We start from the raw sequence: 26167 nt of genomic DNA, 5'->3' as shown, positions 1-26167 counted from the left end.
ATACACAAAGGCAGTAAGTAAGAAGAGCACAGGCTCTGTGCTCAAACAAGCCAGGGCATGAGAACCCTATCACTGCCGCTCTGCAGCTGCCTAGCCTGGGGCAAGCGTCTTCACAGCTCTCAGCCTCAGTTTATCCGTGAAGTAGGGATAATGATATTACTTACACTTCTTAGAATGGTTGTGAGGATTAAAGGATTATTATACATGCAACAGGCTGCAAAAACTATGTAAATATTGGGAGTTACTGAGAAATGGTCCTATGAACCACACATAACAAAAAAATCCACTGGCAACAAACTTGCATCTGGTTTACAGATCAGGGTCCTAGGAAATAATCCTGTTAGCTCTACTCTCCCTGAGTGGACTGAGAACTTCCAGCAAAGCAGAAAGGGCTGGGTTTAGGAGAGCAAGTATCTTCCAAGGGCACTGTGGTAGCCTAGCAAACTACTAACCAATGCACTCTTATTACATGGAACAAAATTCTAATTTTTTGTTCTCCTTTCACTGACTTTAATTACTTCAGACTTCTAATCTCTTAAGGCCCATGTGGGGGAAAAATCACATAGGATTTCAAATATCTAGATCTATATGTTCATCAGAAGAGTTTTAGACTTTAAACAGCCATTTGTCTGGTTATTTGAGATTAGAGCCTATATCTTTTTATGTGTACTTTCAATCCAAAGTTTTTATATTTATTTCTGTTTTTGTGATAAAAGAAAAATAACTGTACTTGGCTTAAAAATAAAACAATAACTCCTCCAAAATCCCAACTGTTTTATGTTCACTTCCATTCATTTTTCATTTACCAGAGTGAAATGTCCTTGCCTATAACCTCAAATCCACAAGCTTGATTGATTTCAGAGGTTGTGCTGAAGGCCCTCCCTGCCAACCAGAGGTGACAGACTGCCTATAGACTGGCTCTTACAAAAACCACAATAATCTAACATTTACCATTATATTATGTATCTGCTCTTTCAGATTTATTTGCATATCCCACTATAGTCCACTTCTTTACTTCTAAAGAGAGAATAACATAAGTTTATTTTTGAGATATCATTATTGAAAACCTCCATCTACAGTTATCCATTAAGAATAATAATAATTGCACTATTTATTACAAAGATCATAATAACAAAAGGTGCTATGGAAGTAGGAATTTAAAAAAGCAGACAGTGTCCTAACCAATGTCCTAACCACATAGTATGGCTCTGCCATCCTCCAGACCCATGTGCTATGAATTAGAAAATTGCTATCTTGGATATAGTGTGTGTGTGTGTGTGTGTGTGTGTGTGTGTGTTCCCCCTTGAGAAAGTCAATGCTGCATCATCTTATCCAGGGTCTTCTTTAAAGTCATAATATACTAGAAATTGCCTTTGCCTTCCAAGTCCTCCTTTGAGGATATCATGCACTCCTTCGATTTTTCTTCATAGCTTTATACAGCTTAATATTCAAGCTAGGGAAACTAGAAATCTCCTCCACGTCAAACAATTCCTTAAATCTATCTATAAATTTATTTTCTTTCTCTAACCTAAATTTCATGACCCAGAGGATGATGGTAGCTTCTTTGCACAGATGGTCAAAGGTAATGAGGAGTTCTTCCAGGAAAGGATGAGCGTAGACAACATCAGCCGCCAAGATATAATCGAAATTGTTGGAAGACCTGGGGAAGTTCTTGTCTAAAGCTATGCCCCAGGAGAGTTCTTTAACCTGAGGCAAATGCTTACATTTCATTTTGGTGTTTCGGGATATATTATATTGCAGGTTTCCAAGTAATTCAGGTAAATCTGTGGCAGTCACATGTGCACCTGTGAAGCAAAGGGCAGTAGAAAAGTAACCCTCATGGGATAAAGTAAACAATCCAGTTTCAAGCCAACATGCATATTGCAATTCTGCACAACTGCTAGTCCCAAGGAAAAAACTGGTCGGTACACACAGCAGAGAAATCCCTTTCAAAAAGGATGCTAAGGCAGTTTTATGCCTCCCCTTAAAAATATTCGATTCCCATGTACTTTTGCACTGTTTTTCTGTTCCAATTTTTTCTTTGTTTTGTTGCTGCTGCTGTTACTTTCTATTTATCTACTAAATGCTAGGGAAAAATAATCAAGAGAAAAGTAAATTTAAAATATTTGATATCCTCACTAGAACTATCAAAAGTCATTGTTAAAAGATGGCCAGTTTCTTCCCTAAAAGAATTGGAGCCCCAGTGCTGTGATACTGAACAAGTGTATACAAAATTGGGCATCCTATCATTGAATAGAAAAATACTAAAATATGAGAAATGGGGGGAGGAAAGACTTTTCAATGGCATTGATGTTTATGCCCAAGTTTTCAGTTTGACCTAATTTTAAGTCAAGCTGCATATAGTGTTCATACAGCCAAAAATCCAGATGCAGAACAGAATGCTCAGATGAAGAAAACATAAACCATTTCCTAGTTAAAAGTGAATAGTGGTGGACATTTGCAGGAGAGAAATGGAAGGTCCAATAACCAAATAAAATTGGCCCTTAAAATAATGTGTAAATAAATCCAGATTGGTCAATTCCACATTCTCCGATAAGAACAGACTCAGGAAGCAATGGGAAAGCAGAACTGGAAGAGAAGTCTTGTTCAGACCACTTTAGAACCCATTTCTTAGTCCCAGTGGAAAGTTCCTCTGGCCACTAATTGTATTTTGTGGGAAACATTAAAATGGGAGGGAAATATGCACACCATAGGTAGAATTGCAGAACTATGAATCTTCAACTCTAATGTGGGTGGCTCTATCATTTTCTACAAATGTTTTTTAAATCCCAAGAAAAGGAATACACCCTTACTTATAGTGAGTGTAAATATATATCTGACTATTAATATCATTATGTCTAGAAAAGTGAACACCACCATTTTTTGTATTACTGACTAAAGAAAGCTTCGATCTTTTTTTTAATTGATTGAAGGTTTTTTATTGATTTTTTTTTTATTTTTTTTTTACAGAGAGGAAGAGAGAGGGAAAGAGAGTTAGAAACATCGATGAGAGAGAATCATCCATCAGCTGCCTCCTGCATACCCCCTACAAGGGATGTGCCCGCAACCAAGGTACACGCCCTTGACCGAAATCAAACTTGGGACCCTTCAGTCCGCAGGCCGACGCTCTATCCACTGAGCCAAACTCGTTAGGGCAAAGCTTCAATCTTTTGATATTTTTGTCCAGATAGACAAGCATACTGAAAGGATAATTCTTTTTAATGAAACAAATTACTTCCCTAACACAAATTCTGCTCCTAGATAGGGAAGCCTTTAATAGTGCTTTAGACTCTATTCACACAAAATGGAATGATGACTTTGAAAAGCAGAATCAGGATAAACTATATATATATATTTGAGGAGGACTTCAAGGGTCCTATATTTTCCCAAATTTTAGAACATTATAAATTGCTAAATCTCGAATTCTTCTCAAGATTTTAGAGTGGTAGGTGTACACTTCTAAAGATGAAGGAAATCAAGATTTGGGTAGCACACACCAGAAAAGGCAGCTAAATCAAGATAATCTATAACAACAACAACAAAAAGATTTAACTAGAGCAAGCTGAGGCATGCAGAGACCCTCACACATTTAGCTGGAAAATAAGATTCTGGTGAGAAAAACAAGAGGTTGCAAAAGAAGAATGAAACTGAACTGCGAAAAAAAAAGCCACAGGCAAATGCATAAAATTAAAAGCACACATAATTTCTAATATTGCTTCTCTATTCTAAGAGGGGCTTTTTCATAAAAGCATAGGACTTCAAAACCCAAAAGAAATATATGGCTATATGGAAATGTTAAAATGGGCTAAAATTTAGATAAAGAATATGAGAGTCAGCAGCAGTAGATTTTGCCTATACTTAGTATTTCACGCATCTCCTCTAGCAGCCAGCCAGGATGCTTAAGTGCACCTCAAAATTAGAATACATTTGTGACTTAGCACTCCCTGAGAAGAATTAATACAACTTCACAGAAAAATCTAAAAGAAATCAGTAAGGTGACTTTAAAATTTATAGCTTCTTGATGAAGCTCATTCAAACAATTAAGGAATTAAAAATAGACCAAGATCATAGTACATTGGATAGTTAAAGCAGATAATGATATTTGATCATTAAGTTCTTCAAACACCATCAAAAACACCTAGGCAGTGCCCTCAGCGGTCCCATATCTGCCTCTTGCTTCAACAATGTTTGGACGGAACAAAACCAGGGATTCTCCAGCCTCTGACCACTCCACCCTCTGACCACTCTCCTGCATCTTATCCAGTCACCACCCTCAGAACCACCTCCAGGACCAGCCAACACACCAGTTTTGTTTGTTTTTTTATCCTACCTTAACTCTTTATTGCTGAACAACTGTGAGCTCACAAATTTGTCAGACTTATTCCACCGAGGTGGAGGCTGCAAGTCAACCGCCTGGCCAACCTGCATCTCCGGGCCTCCTACACCTACCTCTCCCTGGGCTTCTATTTCCACCTGGAAGATGTGGCTCTTGAGGCAGAGGGCTCGAGTTGGCAGAGAAGAAGCGCAGGGGTGCTGAGCATCTCTAAAAGTTGCACAACAAGCGTGGCAGCCGCATTCTCTTCCAGGAAGTGCTGAAGCCTCCCAAGATGAGTGGGCAAAACTCAGGACGCCATGGAGGCCGCCCTGGCCGTGGAGAGGGACCTGAACCAGGCCCTTTTGGAACTGTGTGCCTTGGCTTCTACCTGTGCAGACCCTCAGCTCTGTGACTTCCTGGAGAACCTCTTCCTGGATAAGGAGGTGAAATTCATCAAGAAGATGGGCGACACCTGACTAACATCTACAGGCTAGCCTGCCCCCAGGCTGGGCTGGGCGAGTATCTCTTCGAAAGGATCACCCTCAAACAGGAATGGGAGCCTTTGGACCCAGAGGCCTTTGAGGGGCATCTCTGCATTTCCCTGGTGTCTGACTCTTACCTGAGCCTCTCCCTGAAATTACTATCCATTCCTTTGACCACCCTGAAGCCCTCTCCCATGCATCAGGCCAAATGAAACAATAAAGCTTTTTGCAGCAAATAAATACATAATAATAAATACCTACTTACCTAGTAAACTTGCCACAATGGAGATAAGCCCTGTTCCTGCTCCAATTTCAATCACATTTTTGTCAACCATATTATACTGCTTTACATTTGTCTCCAGAAAATAGCATAGAACAAGGGCCTATGAAAGTTAAAAAGAAAAAGAAATAGTACTTGACCAGTAAGAACAGATGTATAATTAAACCCTATTAAATAAATAGCTCACTAATACTTTGATATTTGTGTGTGTATGTTTGTGTGTATACACAGAACTACATAAAATTATCAACAGAAGTACATCCTCCAAGGACTCAACATTTAGGCTAGAAAGAATTTTTGGGGATTGTTGAAGAGAAAAGAGACAGTATGGAATTCAGTTGCTTAGGTTGATTATCTTTAAAGAAAGTAATCTATATCTATAAAAGGCTAAGTGATGGGCCAACCAGATGACTGGCTGGTAACTATGATACGCACTGACTACCAGGGGGCAGATGCTCAACACAGGAGCTGCTGAGCAACAGCAACTTTGTAGAGTCCCCTCTTGCACTCCAGGACCCCTCAGGGGATGTCGGACTGCTGGTTTCTGCCTGATCCCCTCATGCCTAGCTAAGGGATCCCCACCTGCCAGAGGGACCTTGCTCACTCTGTAGATGCCCTTCAAGCTCTGGTGCTGCCCCAGGTGCAGCCTGCCAAGGAGGGACTATGGAAGGTTGGCTCCAGGGCATGTCCAACCTATCTTGCCCAGTCCCAGTCCACTGGCCACCTTCTAATTAATTTCCTTTCAATGTGCACAAATTTGTGCACTGAGCCTCTAGGTCCTAATAATAATCATTTCAAAGCATTGTGTGAGATTGGAGCAGATAGCAATGAGGAGTCTGAACCTTTCATGGGACAATTAGTAAAGGAGAATATTTTAGACTCTTCTCCATTTGACATTGAAAAACATTTCATTATAATTGATTAACTCAAATGTGCCAGTTAAATGAGAAATATAATGTTCACAATTCTAAAGCCTTAGGGTCACCAAACTCTCAAGGTGCAAGCAACATTTTATTAATCTTACATGTCAGAAGTAGAATTAATTGGTGGAAGCATCTTCCCAATTTCATGATTTCTAAATTTTACTGTTGTTTGAGGTAAAAAAAAAAAAAAAATAGAACTATGGAACCTATTTTCTTTTTACAAATAGTACACAGTAATGAACAAAACTGACTGAAAATAATTGAAATGTAACAAATTTTGTATGAAATTATACCGATGGCCAAACAACAGCACCATAACAATCCATGGCTTCAGTAATTCGAATCTCATGGCCAACAAAATGAAATCCTTCCCAGGGGATGGTTGTTACTAGAGCTGGAAAAAAACACCTTGCCATGATCTCTGCAACCACTTTCTTGTCATCATTGTCTTCTCTGTCTCCTGTAAGTAAAAAAAAAAGGCAATTGTTACGGTTGTGTTAGTAAAATAATGAAAAAGAAAAACGTGATGGAAATGCAATATTTCTAGTTATTCTAAGTTACTTTTGAATATTCACTGATTTTAGGTGCAATGTACTAATAAGGTATACTATTTGAAAATGACTCAAGATGTAAGCTAACATTCCTTACATCAGGATGACAGCATCTTTCTGATTTCACTGAAGTTTAAATCACCACTGTCCATTTCTGCAATGTTATGTGAAACAAATGTTAATATAGTTTTTAAAAACAATATATTTTAAGGCAACTCAATTTGTTCAACTAGGACAAAAGAAATATGTTGATGGGATATAAGAACCCAACTATTCACATTGGCTGTATAATGCAGCTTCAGTTATTTCAGTAATGCATATCCTTTATGACCTGCCTTTATTCAGATTTTTAAAAAAATATTTAACACCACCCAACAATATAGTCTTGTATTATTTTATTATTATGTTTATGTTACTTTGCGGAGGGCCATATCTCATGGTACTATAGCATCAACAACATTACATAAAGTTAATAAGCAACATTAACTGACAATTACCAAGCACTTTCTTCACATGTCAGCCCATGTTAAATACATTGTATATTATATGTCATGTAATTTTTGCAACAAATCTTGTAAAATATGCATTATTATTTGCATTTTTACAGATTAAAAAAAAATCTAGGACTCAGAGACTCACACAACCTGTAAAAAAAGGAGCCAAAAAGGAGCTCCGTTTTTGGTTGCTCCAAACTAAACTACTAAAAAGATGTAATTTAAAAAGAACTTCATAGTCCCAAAGAATTTACAAACTATTTATGGACCAAGATATACATTTCTCACTAAGCCTCCAATTTCTTATTTGTGAAATGGGAAATATAGAAAAACATACATCAATAAGTGTTGGGAGATTGGAAATAAGATAATGCATGCAAAGCACTTAACACCTTGTCTACAATTATTAATACATGGGGCTCAACATATTATTGTTATTACTAGAGGCCCGGTGCATGAAATATGTGCACGGGGGGGGGGGGGGGGGGATTGTCCCTCAGCCCAGCCTGCACCCTCTCCAATCTGGGACCCCTCGAGGGATGTCCGACTGCCCATAAACCAGCAGTGAGACATCCCTCTCACAATCCAGGACTTCTGGCTCCCAAATGCTTTCCTGCCTGCCTTCCTGATTGCCCCTAACCACTCTGTCAGCATGATCACCCTTAACCATTCCCATGCTAGTCTGATTGATGTTTAACTGCCCCCCTGCCAGCTTGTTTGCCCCCAACTTCCCTCCTCTGCTGGCCTGGTCACCCCTAACTTCCCTCCCTGCTGGGTTGATCACCTCCAACTGCTCACTCTCATCTTCCCTCCCTTGCAGGCCTGGTGCCTCCCAACTGCCCTCTCCTGCTGGCCATCTTGTGGTGGCCATCTTGTGTCCACATGGGGGCAGCCATCTTTGACCACATGGGGGAAGCTATTGTGTGTTGGAATGATGGTCAATATGCATATTACTCTTTTATTAGATAGGATAGAGGCCTGGTACACGGATGGGGGCCAGCTGGTTTGCCCTGAAGGTGTCCCAGATTAGGGTGGGGGTTCCCTTGGGGCATGGGGCAGCCTGAACGAGGGCGCCTGTGGGGGTTTGCAGGCCAGCTACACGCCCTGGAGTCTCAAGTGGAGGCCCTGGTATCTGAAATTTATTTACCTTCCACAATTGAAACTTAGTAGCCTGGAGCAGAGCCAAGTCTCCTGCTCACTCCGTGGCTGGCAGCCATTTCTGTTTGGATTTGTTTATCTTCTATAGTTGAAACTTTGTAGCCTTGAGTGAAGGCCCAGGCTGGCAAGGGCAGGCAGAAAGCTTGGCTTTCTCTGTTGCCTGGGAAACCCAAGCATCCCTCCTGCTCTCTGTTAGTTGGATTTATTTGCATACTCGCTCTGATGGACTGGTGGGCGTGGCTGGTGGACATGGCTTGTGGGTGTAGCAGAGTGATGGTTAATTTGCATATAACTCTTTTATTAGGTAGAATTGTTGTTAAAGCTTTTATGATATTTTGGTTATAAAACTAAATGATAAAATAAGATCAGCATGTAATAAAAAATATTTTGATATTGAATTGTACAACTGAAAATTCCTTAGTTGCTCATAGAAGCAGAGAGTAGAATGGGCAGGGACTGGAAAGTGAGAGAAATGGGGAGATGCTGATCAAAAGGTACAAAATTTTGGTTATACAAGATGAATAAGTTCTGGAGAACTAATATACAGCATGGTAACTATAGTTAATAATAATGTTTACTGAGAGTAGATCTTTAATATTCTCACCACACACACACAAAAGAAAATGTTAACCATGTGAGGTGATAATATGCTAGCTTGATTATGGTATTCATTTCACAATGTGTAAAACAAGTTATACATCTTAAATATATACAATTATATTGCGATAATGCTTGGGGGTGGATTCTACAGTTAAATAAAAAAAGGGAAATCACTGTGGTGGAGATTACTCAGGGATGGCTTCATAAAAGAAGTATGTCTTAGGTTTAACCTCTCCTATATAATAAAAGCCTAATATGCAAATCAACTGAATGACAGAATGACCAGCAGAACAACCAGTCTCTACGATGTGCACTGACCACCAGTGGGCAGATGCTCTATGCAGGAGTTGCCCCAAGCTTGCAGGCCCCAGGCCAGCCAAGGTGTGTGCCAGTGGGGGCCCCCGGATTGCCCACCAGTCACCCCACAGAGGGAGGCGACTGGTGGCGGCAGCAGGGTGTGGGGCTGGTGAGCAGGTGACACCAGGCCAACCAAGGCAGGAGCCAGCAGGGGCCCAGATCAGCCCTATTGCTGGCCAGGCCTAGCGACCCTAACCATTCACAAATTTTGTGCACCAGGCCTCTAGTCTAATATAAGAGTTGAATTAATAGAGAAACAATTTCTTTCTTACACAATACCTAATTCTTCAAGTCTTGTCTTTGTTCTTTGCCACTTCCCCAACCTCAACACTAATGAATCCAGGCTTAATTCTCTTCAGAAGAGAAGGTGGAAAACAAAGACTAAGGAAACCAAGAAAATGAAAAAGGTGGTAATTCTTTAAAATAGAGACAGATAGGTACAAAAGATTCATTTTAAAAACTTAAGCTACAAAAGGAAACAAAAAACAAACAAAATCTTAAGCTAGAACATTTGTTCCTTGGTTGTTCCATTTACTCTTTCAACAAAACATATGCATTAAAGGCCTTCTATGTGCCAGGCACGGAGCTAGATGATGGAAGACAGCTGTTAGCCAGACAGACATGGTTCTACCCTCTGGAAAAGTAGAGATGCATATACACAACTGTCTGAACTTCAGTAATATATGAGGTACCTCATGCCATCTCTGTGAAGAATTGGATATAAGTTTGGGTTTTCTCCACAATACCCCTTAAGTACTTGGCTTTGGTTTCCACTGGACAGACCTTTCTAATAAATGGGTGTTTGCAGCTTTGCTCTGATTGGCATTTTTGTTACTGGTTTGACTTGTAAAAGTGTGATCAAATATTCGAATGATATGTGTAATGGGGAATTATAGTAGAAAACTGAATGTGAAACAAAATATCTTGATGGGCTATAGCAGTGGGTTGGACTTCATATGAAATTTGATAAAGACAAATATAAAGTTCACATTCAGGATGACTTATTTGTGGAGGGGAAAAAGATATATACATTTAATTGGCCAAAAGCTCAATATGAGACAAAAGTAAAATACAACTATCAAAAAGCTAATAAACCCAGACCTTATTAACAATATAATTTTAAAATGAGAGAAGTATAGAACTCTGTTCTATTTTAAAGTGGTCAGGTCATATTTGTAGCCCCATATTCAGTTTGTAAAGCCCCAGTTTAGAGAGCCACTGAGAAACTGCAGCAACTGGAAGGTGAGGACTGTTGACCCTCAGCCCCATGAAGGCAGTTTCAGAAGATCAGCGTTTTTATCAGAAAGAAGAAACAATCAAGGGGACAAATTTAAAGGTGCAGCAAATAAGAGATTCGTGTGTGTGTGTGTGTGTGTGTGTGTGTGTGTGTGTGTGGTTGCCAGAGAGCAGAATATGAACCCAAGGAAAATAATTACAATTAAGCAAATTTTTAACATTTTTCTAACAATCACACCTTTTCTAAAATAAAAGGGCTCACCTCAAAAGGTAGTAAGTAACTAGTCCCCAGAAGATATTGAACAGAAACTAGAAGACTATTCTTTCTAGATAGGGATATGCCAGGTTGATGTTTAATCTAGTTGGACTAGGCCACTGTACAACTGAATTTCTATGACTCCATAAAAGAACTACATGATATCATGTGGAGAAGTGCTATCATAGGGATACAATGTGCTAAGGAAATGGAGGAGAGAAAGTAAATAAAAGTAGACAAAAGGAAGCCAGGAGTGGAAAGAGAGAGAGAGAGAGAGAGAGAGAGAGAGAGAGAGAGAGAGAGAGAGAGAGAGAGAGAGAGAGAGAGAGAGATGTCAGACTTTGGAAGAGAAGTGAAGGGACAAGAAGTAAGATTCCTCAGTAGGCTGGAGAGAAGTGTTTCAAATGACAGGCCAAGATATGCAATCATTTATTCATTCAACAAGTATTCTCTGAGTACTTACTAAACCCTACACACTGTCTAATCACTGAGAATGAAAAAATTCAAGGATACAGTCCTTGTGCTGGTGAACCTGACAGATGTGCAGAGAGAGACACACAAATGGACAATGCAATGTTATATGGCAACTGAGGAGACAAGAAAGCACAATGAAACACAGAATAAAGAACACCAGGTCAACCTGTGAAATACATAGATGATTTCCTGACCTAAATTATGCAGTCCCTTAATAGAGTCCATGCCAAATCAAATATTCCCCAAAAGAGTTCCCACTTCACTACACACCACAGGAAGAGCCCAGCCAACCATCCCGCTCTCCCAGGACCACAAACATCGATGGACTCTTGGCAGAGAGCAGAGAAAACAGATGAAAAATTGACATTCCTTAGCAAGAGCCTCTCTTCTAATATATTTCACATTCACGTTCACATTCAGGAAGAGCTATAAGATCCAACTGATATTAGTAATATGTTTTGTTTGAACTTTAACTTTCACTATATTCACTTGTCTTGCTAAGATGAGGCGGGGGGGGGGGGGGGGGGGGGGGTGCAATGTTTGCTGTGGAAGTTCTTCAAGGAAAAGCAGAGAACATTAATTGCTTCCTTGACCTTTAGCTGAATATAGCCTCTTGGGCCTCCTTGCAAACTCCTTGTAAATGCAGCACTTCTTTGACAAGTCACCTAAGGTATCAGGGTTTAATAGATTTTTGAGTACACTAAATCCCAGGAGCATCTCCTAAAGTTCCAATCTTTGATATAAAAAAAAAACTTTGCCAGTGAATATTTACTGGAACGAAGTGACATCTCTGACTTTGCACTTTCTTTTAAAGGTTAGTTGACCAGATTAGTGTTTTTGTTTTAAAAAACCACAGTATAAGAACAAATAATTCTTTTTTTTTTTTTACTGTCTTCCTAAATAGTTATTTCTTTTTAAGAATGATCACATCTTTATTTTTATAAGGAAATGAGACTTGAAGTATATATGTGAGTATATTATAAATGAAAATTACTTATACCCCAAAATAAAGGACCAAAGAAATTTCATTAAACAACAATAACTACTATTAATTGCATATCCATTCTAAAAGAGCACAATTCTACCTAATAGATATGGTAATTCAAAAGTAGTTATATGCCTATAATGACCACATATAATATAGAAAACATTATCATGTTGAATAAAATACAATGTTTTATACCAATACTAGAGACCCAGTGCACGAAATTCATGCATTGGGGGGGGGGGGGGGGTTGGTGTCACTCAGCCTGGCCTGCACCTTCTCCAATCTGGGACCCCTCGGGGGATATCCAGCTGCCAGTTTAGGGGCATTAAGTCCAGCCATTAGAAAAATCACACAGAATGTCCTTGACATACAAACAGTATGGTTTTATGAGTTGTTTTAATAATAATGGCCATTCCTTTAAATAATATCTGCTTACATACAATACATCTGGTAGTATGTGAATTCAGAATGTTGATATCACAAAATCATAGAAAGTTGTAGTGGAAATAACCTTGAATTGTCTAGTCCAAACTTTTATAAATATTGGAATTCCCTTTTCAAAGATTTTGAATGCTTTTTGTCCTAAGAAGCTTAACAACTTTTGAAGCAACCCATTTTCTGTCAAAGAATTGGGGGACTCCGGTGGTAGGCACACAGAGCAGCCATCCCCCATGTGGGCTGAAAAGAATGGGGGACTCTGGCGTCAGGCAAACGGCGTAGCTGCCATTCCCAGGACTGGGGGACTCTGGTGAGGCTGAGAGAACTGGGCACTGCCATCTTGTGGCTATTGGTGCCGCCATCTTTGTGATGGGTGAGATGGTCAATTTGCATATTCCCTCTTTATTAAATAGTATTGTTTATTGTGGAGGGGAAAAGATATATACATTTAATTGGCAAAAAGCTCAATATGAGACAAAAATACAACTTAAATGCTATTTGAATACTACAGTCATTCTACAAGAAGTAACAGATAAAAATTAGCATAATTTATACCAAGAAACCAAAATATACTAAACTTGGCTGCTTAACATAATTTGTCTAGATATATGAGATTTTAAAAGAAAATATAGACACACATACAATTATTTCTACCTTAAAACTTCAACTACTGTTTTTAAGCATTAACTTCTATTTAAGATTTTGAGGTAATAGTTTGAATATTAGTTATTTATTTAAACCAAAAGGCATGCTTGATATTAAGTTTTAACAATAGCACCATCTTAAGGTTGAGGATAAGAACCTCTGAACCAGAATCTAATAAAAAGAGCTGCACTGTTATAAGGATATCCCTAAAGTAGCCTGTTGTAAAAGGGAGAAATCTATGCTCCCAATAAAATACAAAAAATCATGTCTCTCAAAGTGCATATGTAGTTATTTGTTGAATATGGGATTGGATCTTGAGATGATTAATAAATGAGTAGATGTGAAGAGGAATCATCTCAAAATATTAATAGCATTATCATGCAGTGAAATTTAATATACAATTCTGAATAATAATTTTTCCACACATATTTTCTCCTTGTTACTTAGCACACAGGCCCCAGGACAAATAACTAAAACTGGATAATATTACACAAAATGATGAATCTTGACTTTCTTCTGTGAAAAGCAGAAAACTCATATCTATACCTTTAGATAAAAGCTATCTACTATAACCTTAGTGTATTATTTTATTAATGAATTTAATATTGAAACATAAATATTAAAACAGATTGTAAATACAACATAATCAAGATAGTATTACAACTATGTTGCTATCTTGAGCTTATCTATTTTAATGCTTTTTGATATAAAAAAAAATCTTATCACCATTTCCTGCTACAAAATCTTTGCTGGTAATGAACAAAATCTACCAGGTGCTCTTGTTCTCCTGAGAATTAATTATGAAGTGAAAATTAGCAAGATTTTGCCACATTATGATGATGATTTTCTTAAGAGGAAAATCCTACAGAGATTTGACTCCCAAGGCTGAATTGCAGCAAGCTTCAAAAATAAAGGCTGATCTATATTCTTTTTTATACTTTTAAGGTCAGTATCAACAATAATAAATGGAAGGGTCACATCACAAAAATACACACACACACACACACACACACACACACACACACACATCCTTAATAGCTATTACAAGTGAATTTAAGCTTCCATTAGAGGACTGTCATGAAAACCTGTCAGATATTTTAGAGTAAAAAACCCTCAACTAAATAAAAGAGACTGTCATTCGGTTGAATCTTCTATTCAAAGCTGAATGTCATTCTTTTTAAGAAATATCTAGAGATTAAAAAGAAGAAAGATGTTAAAGGTATTTTCAGATTAGTAAATGGTCGCAAGCTAACATGAAGAATAGAATTCTGAATGCCTGGGTAATGTCAAGGTCTTGAGTCCTTAAGTTGAAACTAATTCCTGAGCTTTCACAAATGTATTTTTTGTCTACATGCCTACTAAATTTCAAGAATGTACAGAGGCTGTAACTTTAATCAAGTGGATTAAGTGATACTATGTTTAAGAAGAAAAAAAATTCATCTTTTACTGAGACTGCCCAGGGTGCAATTGAGGTGAAAAGTAGTTGGCCTCAAAGTTTGCTGCTGGGATCATTGTGGGAAGAGACAAATAAACAAATGCCAGTGAAGTATAATAAGTGCAATAAAAGAAATATTTCCAAATTGCTATGGTAAGTATCACTGTTTGGTCAGATTAGAGAAGCATTCTCAAGGAGACATTTGAGCTAAATTGGAGGAATGAGGAAGGCTGCCAGGCAGAAAAGGAAGGAAGGAAAGTTGTTAAAGAGAAAACATCCACCATGGCTGGACACAGGCTTGGAGAGACATCATATATCTGGGAACCTTTGTTCTACATGGTGAGGTGGAGTCAATAAAAATCATTAAAACAAAAAATACATGATCAGATTTGATATTTAAAAACTTACCTCTGATCCCACTTATATGTGAAATCTAAAGAACAAGAAATTAACTAACAAAATAGATCCAGAGACATGGAAGCATGCAACAGCCTGAGGTTCTCAGAGGAAAAGTGTGGGAAAGATTAACCAAAGAACTTATCCTATATAAAATAAAAAGCCTAATAAAAAGCCTAAGTGTCCGATTGGCAAGTCGGCTATTCAACCAATCAAAGCGTAATATGCTAATGATATGCTAAGGCCGCTCAACCACTTGCTATGACATGCACTGACCACCAGGGGGCAGACAGTTGACCAGTCGACCAGTCACTATGTTGTGCACTAATCAGCAGATGCTCTAACCAATAGGTTAGCTTGCTGCTGGGCTCCAGCAGGGACTGAGCGAGATAGGCTGGACATGCCCTCTTACTGTTCCCCTCCAGCTAGCCAACCTCCTGCGTCCCTCCCCGGCCCCAGTTGTGCACCAGTAAGGTTCCTCAGCCTGACCTGCAACCTCTTGCAACCCAGGACCCCTCAGGGGATGTCAGAGAACTGGTTTCGACCTGATCCCACATGCCAGGCTAAGGGACCCCAATGGTGCACAAATTCGTGCACCAGGCCTCTAAAATGTATATATGCGTAACCCATGGACAGAGACAATAGTGCTGTGAAGGCCTGGGGAGGTTGAGGGAGTAGGGAGGAGGGAGTCAAAGGGGAACATCTGTAATACTTTCAACAATAAAGATAATTTAAAATAAAATAAAAAAGAAATAAAGGGCAATTTTTTTAAATGAGAAAAAAACAAAATAAAACAAATAGTTACCTCTGGCAGCAGTAACTGAAGGATAAATTAGAAGCTCATTAGGAGACATACAATAATCTAGACAAAAGATGGGAAAGAGTCTGAACTAAGGCAGCAGCATTAGGTCTAGGAGCCAAGTATGAATTTGTGAGCTTTTGAAGTGGTAGTAGACCACTCCTAAGGGCAACAATTGACATTCAAACTTGACATTTAAACCTTACTTTGAAGACATCTGAAACAGATTGTTATATTTAAGTTATTTTTATTCAATATATGGGAAATTTATTAGTCTTATTTAACATATATTTATTCACATAAATGTGTTGATGAATGAATCTTTAGTAATTATATGTGTAATAGTACTCTAACTGGTATATTAAACATATTGCTACCAACTATAGTTTGATATGTTTCTTAAATAGCAATATAATTGCCCTGCTGGTGTGGCTCAGTGATGGAGTGTTGACCCATGAACCAGGAGGCCATTGTTCAATTCCCAGTCGGGTCACATGCGGGGGTTATGGGCTTAATCCCCAGTAGAGGGCATACAGGAGGCAGCCAATCAATGATTCTCTCTCATCATTGATGTTTCTGTCTCTCACCCTTCCACTCTCTGAAATCAATGTTAAAAAATAGCAATATAATTACTCAAATAAACTTCCTTCTTCATATGTTAAGGCAATATTGCTTCTAAAAGCCATATTACCCATTAATCTAACTCTACTAAAGATTTATGTAAATCCTTGTGAAAGATTTTCAGGTGGTATCATAAGTAATATACTTTGTTGTGAAAAGACTAAAATGATTGGTAACAACAAAGACAAGTTCATCGCTAATGAGCAAAATTTAAGTCCAGTCAATGGGCCTCAGTTATACTTAATTCATTAATTCACTGATTTATTGAGTACCTGAGCACTATGTATACAAAGACAGAGGAGCATATAAATGCTACAATAGAGACTAACTCAAAAATAGAAAGTTCTATGTCTCAGAGAATGACCAGAGCCTTGGTAAGTATGACTTTGTTAGTCAACTAAGAGGGCAATCCATGCCACACACAGGAAACGACATGCACAATATCCCTCTGGCAAAAAAGGGATGATTAATTTTTCAATTTGGGAAACTCTGAGAACTAGAATGTAAGGTCAGTTGTAGCAGTAACATGAGATAAAGCACTTTATGTCATGCTAAGTCTTGATTTTATCCTAAAAATATATTAATGATGCAGTGAATAATTTTAAACATAAGGCAAATGTGGCAAGAATTGAAATTTTTTAATAGATAATGCAAGCTATGGCGGGGAAAATGGAGAGAATAAAGAAAGGGCACTAGCCCAGGGTGGGGTCAGCCGTTAGAAGGCAGTTATAATAATCAAGAGAAGAAACAATACTGACCTGCATCAAGGCTGATGCTGCAACAGGTGGTGAAGGTAGGAAAACAAAATATGAGGTAAAAAATCAATGGAGTTTAATGATGAAGGATGTGAGGAAAGGGGATAGATTAGGACAGTGGTAGGCAAATCACAGCTCTCGAGCCACATGCAGCTCTTTGGCCTCTTGAATGTGGCTCTTCCACAAGTACCATGTATGGGCATGCACATACAGTGCGATTGAAATTTCATAGCCCAAGCGCAGAAGTCGGTTTTCGGCCTGGGCAAGTCTATTTTGAAGAAGTGGTATTAAAATACTCAAAGAGCCAAAGAGCCACATGTGGCTCGCGAGCCGCGGGCTGCCAACCGTTGGACTAGGATGATTCCAGGTTTCTGGATAGCTAGGGAAATGGTGTTGTCATAAACTGAGGTAGAAAATATAGGTGGATTTCAGAGGGAAAAAAATAAAATATAAATGGAGAGGCAAATTGGTGAAGAAAAAATATTTTTTAATGCATATTAAAAATATGTGGCATGAAGTGCCAGCCAGAGGTGTGCCACTGAGATTAAGAAAACCTGCTCATGCCCTGGCTGGGCAGCTAAGAGCACCGTCCCGATACACCAAGGTTATATGTTTGCTCCCTGGTGAGGACACATACAAGAATCAGCTAAAGAATGCATCAATAACTAAAACAAGAAATCTCTCTCTCCCTCTCTCTCTCTCTCTCTCTCTCTCTCTCTCTCTCTCTCGCGCTCTCTCTCTCTCTCCCTCCCTCCCTCCCTTTCTCTTCAGAAAAAGAAGGGAGAGTGAGAATCTGCTGTGGGGATGATGGCTGCCCAATAGGGCCAGCTGCTGTCCCTTTGGCTCCTCACAGGCCATTCTTACCTCTAGGGTTGCCTACTAAAGCCAGCCCATTGCTGTTCCATAGAAGACTCTCCTCTAATGAGCAACTTTTGCTCAGGGGCTCCCCTTCGGCCTGCCAGAGAGTTTCTCAGAACTGTGTTGCAGTCTTAAGGCTCTTCCTGCACAATCTATTCTTCTCGCTCACCTCTCCACAGACTTGCATCAGGGTCTGAAGGCCTCCTTGATTACTTTTGTTCCTTCTTTATCCTCCACAAACATTTCCCCCAATAAATCTCTTGCATGTTTAATCCCATTTTCCCATCTGTTTTCTTGAAAGAGCCAAACGGACACAAGGCAGTATATAGGATATCAACCAAACACTTTGGAGGAGGGTACAAATTTAGGTGTTATTGTGCACAAGAATCACTGAGCCTTGGGTTGGGAGGACCTACTCCAAGATTGTAGATCCTAAGGAGTACACACCACTGGTTAGAACACGTTGCTACTGGAGAAGTGACTTTTGCACGAGGTTGACAAAATAAGATATCTGGAATAATGAGGATCGAGGTTTTAAACAGTTTAGATTATACCTAGTATTAGAAACCAAAGAAAGAGGAAATTTTAACATCTACCATAGTCCTAACTTCAATCTGTGTATTGTAACTAAGTGACATTTTGTAATTCTAGGTACCTCAGGCCAGTGTTGAAATAGAAGAACTGGGCTATGGGTTAGTTCCATCCTTTCCAAGCACAAGATACTAAGTATAAAAGAGTAAAGACAGGACAAGTCAACATCCTTTAGTGCATGAGAACTGAGTGTTCCTCTGGTTACTGAAAGTCTTTCCAACAAAATGCCCTCTGACTCTACGCCAATAACACACATGTTTTTAAAGCTTTAATTGGCTGTATAGATGATTATGAGATGTTGTGAAATATTTTAATACTAATTCTGTCTCAACCTTACCTTGAACTTCTTTCGTTTCCTTCGTAATATGCCAAATTATGGTACACACAGATGATACCAAGCATAGTTGATAATGATGTAATTGTATTCATAAACTGCATAGAAATTGCTTCTTCCTTCAAATCATCTATTATAAATGGCTGGATTCTCTAAGTGATTACAACTTTACATGTTTTGGTTTACAAAAACCACTACAGGAAAACCATTAGTGTTTAATCAACACTGGGCATACACCCACCTCTCAGAGCCTAGAAATATGCTCACCTAGGTAGAGGGCACCTGGTATGCCTAAAAAAAGGGGAAAATAGGACTATAGCTTTTAGAAAACATCCACAGTGTATAGATAAAGGAGATGAGCCAAAATAATAAAATATATAGAGGAGAATCCAAGATGGCTGCTCGGGTAGACACTTAACCGCAGCAGCACACAACAATTTCAATGGAATACAACTAAAATGTAGAGTGGACATCGCCCAGAGCTACAGGTAGTCGACTGACTGAAAATTCTACAACAAGAAGGAAAGAGAAAACCAGAAGGAAAATCAGAGGAGCTGAAAAAAAGCCTAAGGTACGGAGTCATGTTGCGCGCTCGCACGCATGCGCGTGCAGAGAGGTCGCAGCCGGAGAGGAGAGGGCTGGGTGCTGCCTGGCGTTCCCTAGCAGGAAGGAAATAAAACCCCCAGCCTGGGCTAAACCCCCGAACCAGTAGCGCTGACCCCCAGTTATGAGCCAGACCCTGGGGACCCAGGCTCCGGCAGGGGGAGACAGGGCTGTGAGGCAGAATCCCAGGCGAGCAGTGAAAAGCAGGGCCCCCGGAGTCGCGCGCACATTGTGTGCAGAGGACTGAATGTTGACTCTGATGCTGGATTACCCTAGCCGGAAGGAACAGGGCCTCCGGCGGCGACGAGCCTCAGTCCGGACTGCTCTGAACCCCAGTTCTGTGCCAATCTCTGGGGACCCAGGCTCGGGCAGGGGGAGATGGGGCTGTGAGTCAGAATCCCAGGGGAGTGGCGAAAAGCGGAGCCCCCAGAGTCGTGCACACTGCGCGCAGAGGACAGTCGGTTGACTCTGATCCTAGACTCCCCTAGCGGGAAAGAGAAAAAAAAGCTCCAGACTGGAGGAATGCGACAGGAGCCCCTGCTGGACACCGGCCAGCCGGGCGCCGGCAGGGAGCCAGGTGACAGGGACCCCAGGGGGGGGGGGGGGGGCCCCTGAGCCCTCGACCTCTGAGCACGGGCAATGGAGCCAAGGCCTTGGGCTGCTTCCTGGGCGGCGCCGACCCTGGCAACAGGCTGAAGCCACGCAGGAGCCCATGGAGAACAAAGGGATGCCACAGGCCAAGCTGCTGAGCTCCCAGGACAAGGAGGAAGAAACCAAAGAGGTTCTCAATGTGAAGAAATCAAGTGAGAGCAAAAGATAGTAAAATTACTTAAGAAAGAATACAAGGAAGAACTTGAAAAATCAAAGACTAAGTCAGAACTCAACTCACCAGCCAACATTGCAACATAAATGCGTTTAAAAAAAAAAAAAAAAAAAGCCGGGACCGGTTTGGCTCAATGGATAGAGTGTCGGCTTGGGGACTGAAGGGTCCTGGGTTCGATTCCGGTCAAGGGCATGTACCTTGGTTGCGGGCACGTCCCCAGTAGGGGGTGTGCAAGAGGCAGCTGATCGATGACTCTCTCTCATCGATGTTTCTGACTTTCTATCTCTCTCCCTTCCTCTCTGTATAAAATCAATAAAATATATTTAAAAAAAAAAAAAAAAAAAAAAAAAAAAAAGGACAGAATGTTGGAACAGCGGCGGCCAGGCCTAGAGTGCCCAGACACAAGGAAGTGGCAACTGGGCCCGGAGCAGCAACGGCCAGGCCCCAGAGCAGCAGCAGCCAGAACCAGAACAACAATAGCCAGCACTGGAGCAGCCAGACCTGGGGCAGTGGCAGCCAGGCCTGAGGCGGAGGCAGCCAAGCCCAGGGTGGCCAGTCCAGGAACACCCAGACCCGGAGTGGCCGGGCCCGGAGTGGCCGGGCCCGGAGAAGCCGGGCCCAGAGCAGCTGGGTTGGGAGCAGCCAGGCCCAGAACAGCAGTAGCCAAGCCCGGAGCATCCAGGCTGGGAGCGGCCAGACTCGGAGCGGCCGGGCCCGGGACAGCCGGGCCCAGAGCAGCCGGGTTGGGTGCGGTCAGGCCCGGAGCAGCAGCTGCCAGGCTGGGAGCGGACAGGCCCAAAGCAGCGGCTGCCAGGCTGGGAGCGGCCAGGCCCGGAGCAGCCGGGTCTGGTGCGGCCAGGTCCAGAGCAGCGGCTGCCAGGCTAGGAGCAGCCAGGCCTGGAGCAGCTGGGTCGGGTGCGGCCAGGCCTGAAACAGCGGTTGCCAGGCTGGAAGCGGCCAGGCCCGGAGCAGCCAGGTCTGGTGCGGCCAGGCCCAAAGCAGAGGCTGCCAGGCTGGGAGCGGCCAGGCATGGAATAGCCGGGTCTGGTGCAGCCAGGCCCAGAGCAGCAGCTTCCAGGCTGGGAGCGGCCAGGCCCGGAGCAGCTGGGTCTGGTGCGGCCAGGCCTGAAACAGTGGTTGCCAGGCTGGGAGCGGCCAGGCCCGGAGCAGCGGCTGCCAGGCTGGGAGCGGCCAGGCCCGGAGTAGCCGGGTCCGGTGCGGCCAGGCCTGGAGCAGCGGCTGCCAGGCTGGGAGCGGCCAGGCCCGGAGCAGCCGGATCTGGTGTCACCAGGCCCGGAGCAGCAGCTGCCAGGCTGGGAGCGGCCAGGCCCGGAGCAGCCGGGTCCGATGCGGCCAGGCCTGGAGCAGCAGCTGCTGGGCTGGGAGCAGCCAGGCCCGGAGCGGCCGGGCCCGGAGCAGCCGGGTCGGGTGCGGCCAGGCCCGGAGCAGCAGCAGCCAGGTCCAGAGCAACTAGGTCAGGAATGGCAGTGACCAGACCCGGAGCAGCTGGTTGTGGAACGAACCAGAGCAACAGAGCCCAGGCCCGGAGCAGCCAGGCCCGGAACAGCTCGCTCCTCGCCTGCCCCTGCCCCACGGCTGCCTCTCAGACATGGCTGGAAACTTTTGGGGGAACTGGAGGGTCTGCTGAATCAAGTGATGAAGGCTTAGATCTGGATGTGTTGAGTTAGTATAGGGCTGGGGTGTTGATCTGTGAGTGCCTTGGGTGGGGCCTGGATGAGGCTGGTTGACCTATTTGGAAATGTCTTTTGTGTGAAATGTATCATTGGGCATGTGGAGGTATTATTGATATGAGAAAATGCTAAGTAACTGATTTACTATCTGAAAAGGGATTTACTATCGGGGAAAGGAAGGGAGGAAGAGACTGAACATAAACTGCACCTATGGATGAGGACAATGGGGGATGTGGAGGGGGCAGAGGGTGGGGTAGGAACCTGGTGGAGGAGGGAAGAAATGAGGAACCTTTGTAATAATTTGAACAATAAAGATTAAAAAAATAATAATAATAATAATAATAATAATAATAATAATAATAAAATATATACTACAAAAACATGGTAATACAATAATTCTTCTAGGGTATAGCAAGAGTGTGTATCTTCACTTTTTATCTCAAAATAATGGGGATAATTATATGGCATAATCCAGCAAATCCACGGTATTTAAGATGATATAAAAATGGTGAGTTATTTCAAATAACTACACTGGTAGCAGAATTCAAACTTAAATTCTCCTTTCACCAAGAGGTTAATTACATTCTGTATGTATTTGCCTTTAACTAATACATCAGAGGGACCATAAAAAAAGGTGATAAATATTTTCATAGTATAAAATCATCTTTCATCCAAGCATGAGTAAAAACATGTAGTTTTACATAAGACTTCTTATCTCCCTTACAATCTTCTTATCTGAAATAAAGTAACTCAAGATCACAATCACGTGTAGAGCACTTAGGAAAAGAATTATTCCATTTTTGCAGATTAAAAAATATAGATATTTTTTTAATTATCTTCAAAATTACCTTTTACATATCAGGACTGTAGGTACAGCCGTAAAACACTGAACACTATTAGAGATATTTACCGGATAGCAAACACAAGCCAAGATATAGTATGTAATTGATAAAAGTCCTAGCTCCATTTAAGACAATAATGAACACTGAAAAGATAAGATTTTTGTATTCTGTTAGTTGTTTATCATCTTCCAATTAATCAAATTACATAAGGAAACATAAAATAATTTACCTTTTTGAGCTTTTGGATCCATTAAGCGATGAACTAATGGATGGCCATATATTGTTTTCCTGATCGTGCTTGAAAACTGGGAAAATAATACATTAAAATGTCAAATAGTAGCAATTAATTCAAAATGTGTTGAGTGCTTTTATGTTTACATAATAAAACTTAACTTCAAATATAGCAGAGACATGATATTAAAATTATATTTTAATAAATCATGCTTTAAGGAATACCATGGAAACACAAACTATCTAGTACAAATAAAAAATTTCAAACAAAGGCTTCAGAGTCAGAAATTTTAGAAGCAACTGGAGAAATAAAACATTCTTCACCAGAGACTTAACTCAGCTATCACAAGAAAGTCATCATCTTTATATTGACCAGTTACATAGCAATCTTAAGAGATAATTAAAGCATTGGGAGAAAATTGGTTTCATTCAGTGTTTCATATAGTATAAAATTGGTTTCATATAGTATTCATCTAAAATAAAGCTTCCTACATAGTAATAAATTCAACGTTCACATTGTTCCCACCAATGTGTCATTAGCACATATCCAATGTCAACTGGCCCTCCTACCTAATGGTCTTTTGAGTAGCTTCTGATTTAAAGAATCCATACTAATTCAGCAAACATAGTTAAAACTGAAGACATTAAAGCATTTTATGCTTCTCAATAGAGACTATCCTGTGAATAAACTTAAACAAACTGCTATTCCAACTTTGGAAAGCAATTATTTGATCTTAAATCTCAATTTGGGGCCATAAAATAACAACTATACTATCATTAATTTATATAGCACTCCTTTCTTCCAAGGATCCCAAAACATTTTTCATAGCCATCACATTTTCTTTACAGTAAGTTAGAAGACAAATTATTTCCCCTATAGTTTGCAAATAAGGGAGAGGAGAAAAGGTTAAATTACATGCCTGAGGTTACATGGCTAAACAGTAGCAAGAGTGGTCACCCTTCTTGTTCCCGGTTTCTCTCCCTTTAAAGAGAGCATTCTTTATTATACGTGTCTGCCTGAAGGTCAACATTTACTAAGTGTTAAATCTGGACCTACCTAAACGAGTTAGCTGAATTTCTGGAAGGTTAAAAAGAATCATCCACAACTTTTGTTTTGCTGATGAGACCTCTGATGGTGCCTGAAAGGCGAGCAGGCAGTTTGTACACACTGGCAGCAATTCCTCGAGTCCTTGCAGAAGGGATTAGGGTCCTGCCAGCTGCAGCTCAGAGCCTCTGGTTATATAGCAGTGAGGCTGGAACGCCCATGAATAAGGGGCCTGAAGTACAGTAGAAATATCCCATGTGAATGTCGCATGAATACAGCTAAAGTTAAGTAGGTGAATATAAATCACTCTTTCAAGTGACTGAAGATTATTTGGGCGAAGCGATCCATCTTTTAATTTGATACCAAGAGTTATTTAAGACTCTTCAGTTATGACATTCTGAGAGACCGAGGCTACATATTTTTCATGTCACCTGTCTGGGTGGCAAACATCGTTCTTAGAACCAGAATGTTTTTGAATGTGTGCTGTTGTGCTCTGGACACAGGAATCTAATTACCAGGATTCCTTCCTACTCAGAATAGGAAGGCTAAGGGGTGTGTCCACCTGTTCACCTGCACATATGCATGTAGAGTAGCATTTGAGTACATATTAAATAACCCCTGTTCACTGAAAATGTATTTCTAAAATTAAACTTATTGGGATAAAAGTAACTGGTTAATAATTTTCAGGTGTAAATTATAATTCAACATCTGTGCATTCTATGCATGCTCCCTATCTGAAGCAGTTTCCTTCTGTTACCGTATATTTGACCCTTTTACCCACTTCACTCTGCCCACCCACCTCCTTTCTTCCCTGGTAATCACTATTCTGTTGTCTCTATGAGTTTGTTAGTTCATTTGTTACTTTTTGTTTTATATTCCATGAGTGAAATCATACATTTTTGTCCTCTTCCATCTGATTTATTTCAGCATATGGCAGTTCAATACTTAATGAAAATATCCTTAAAAGTTATTATGGGTAACAAAACCAATGTTGTAAAGTTCAATAAACTCAGGAGTTTGTGAATGCAGGTCCTAAGAAATACTTTACATCCCATAATATATACAAAGTTAATTGAGGTCAAGTTAATATGTAGGACAGGACTAGTGGTCTGGGAGCCCAATCTTAATTCCTGTCAATAATCAGCTTGTGCTTTTTAGGCACTTTATGTGGTGTTTCCATAGCTTCCTCATTTATAAACAGGATTATAAATGGCACACAATATATATTTGTTGGATGAGTGTGATAGGTGAAAAACATTCTGGAAACTGCAAATTCCTAAACAATTTAAACTTATTCATAGGCAGTTAATTCTAGGCAGAAGGCATTCTCTCATTATGGCCCTTTTTAAAACAAGAATAAAAACTCATTTGGTGAATAAAAACACCAAAGGATCTATTTTAAAGATTATGAAACCTCGCTGATGGATTTCCCAAGAGGTAGAATTCTTAAAGCAATTATCTAAAGTAGTGCTTTTCAACCATTTTCATCTCATGGCACACATAAATTACGAATTTTGCAGCACACCAAAAAAAAAAAAAAATTTTTTTTTGCTGATCTGACAAGACATATAATTTTTTAATGTATTTTTTTTATTGATTTCAGAGAGGGAGAGATAGAAACATCAATGAGAGAGAATCATGGATTGGCTGCCTCTTGCACGGCCCCTAGTGAGGATCTAGCCCCCAACCTGAACTCGTGCCCTGACCAGAAATTAAACCATGACCTCCTGGTTCATAGGTCAAAACTCAACCACTGGCCCACACCAGCTGGGCAAAATAGGTATAATTTTAATTCATTCACACAGGATGGTTATCGTGTTGCTTAATGTCTTTTTCTTTTTTTACAATCTAAGAAGAGGTCAGGTATCAATGTTTAAAAAATTCTTGCAGTACACCAATTGAAAATCTGTTATCTAAATTTACATGATGACAATGATTATCTTATA

The 26167-nt window shown here is 40.5% G+C and overlaps 1 protein-coding gene across 1 annotated transcript; it reads right to left on the bottom strand.

Moving 5' to 3' along the window:
* Window positions 1-25005, bottom strand: METTL21C (methyltransferase 21C, AARS1 lysine). Its single transcript, XM_036458938.2, has 5 exons — window positions 24234-25005; window positions 23175-23250; window positions 6294-6460; window positions 5063-5180; window positions 1-1805 (listed from the first exon to the last, which is right to left on the bottom strand). Exons 2-5 carry the CDS (start codon window positions 23194-23196, stop codon window positions 1402-1404), a joined length of 711 nt encoding a protein of 236 aa, XP_036314831.1. The 5' UTR covers window positions 23197-23250; window positions 24234-25005; the 3' UTR covers window positions 1-1401.
* Between the last annotated feature and the right edge of the window lie 1162 nt (window positions 25006-26167).

The sequence above is a fragment of the Pipistrellus kuhlii genome, unplaced genomic scaffold (assembly GCF_014108245.1).
Source record: "Pipistrellus kuhlii isolate mPipKuh1 unplaced genomic scaffold, mPipKuh1.p scaffold_m20_p_3, whole genome shotgun sequence".
Taxonomy (NCBI): domain Eukaryota; kingdom Metazoa; phylum Chordata; class Mammalia; order Chiroptera; family Vespertilionidae; genus Pipistrellus; species Pipistrellus kuhlii.
The sequence above is the reverse complement of the archived record's forward strand: the minus strand, read 5'-3'. Positions and strand labels throughout refer to the sequence as shown.

What these genes read in the sequence shown, in the direction of transcription:
- METTL21C (XM_036458938.2), bottom strand. Translation starts at nt 23,196, where the DNA reads ATGGATCCAAAAGCTCAAAAAG. An exon ending in GGATCCAAAAGCTCAAAAAG is followed by an intron (nt 6,461 to 23,174) that starts GTAAATTATTTT and finishes TTTTACTTACAG; the next exon opens with GAGACAGAGAAGACAATGAT. An exon ending in GTGCTGTTGTTTGGCCATCG is followed by an intron (nt 5,181 to 6,293) that starts GTATAATTTCAT and finishes TAACTTTCATAG; the next exon opens with GCCCTTGTTCTATGCTATTT.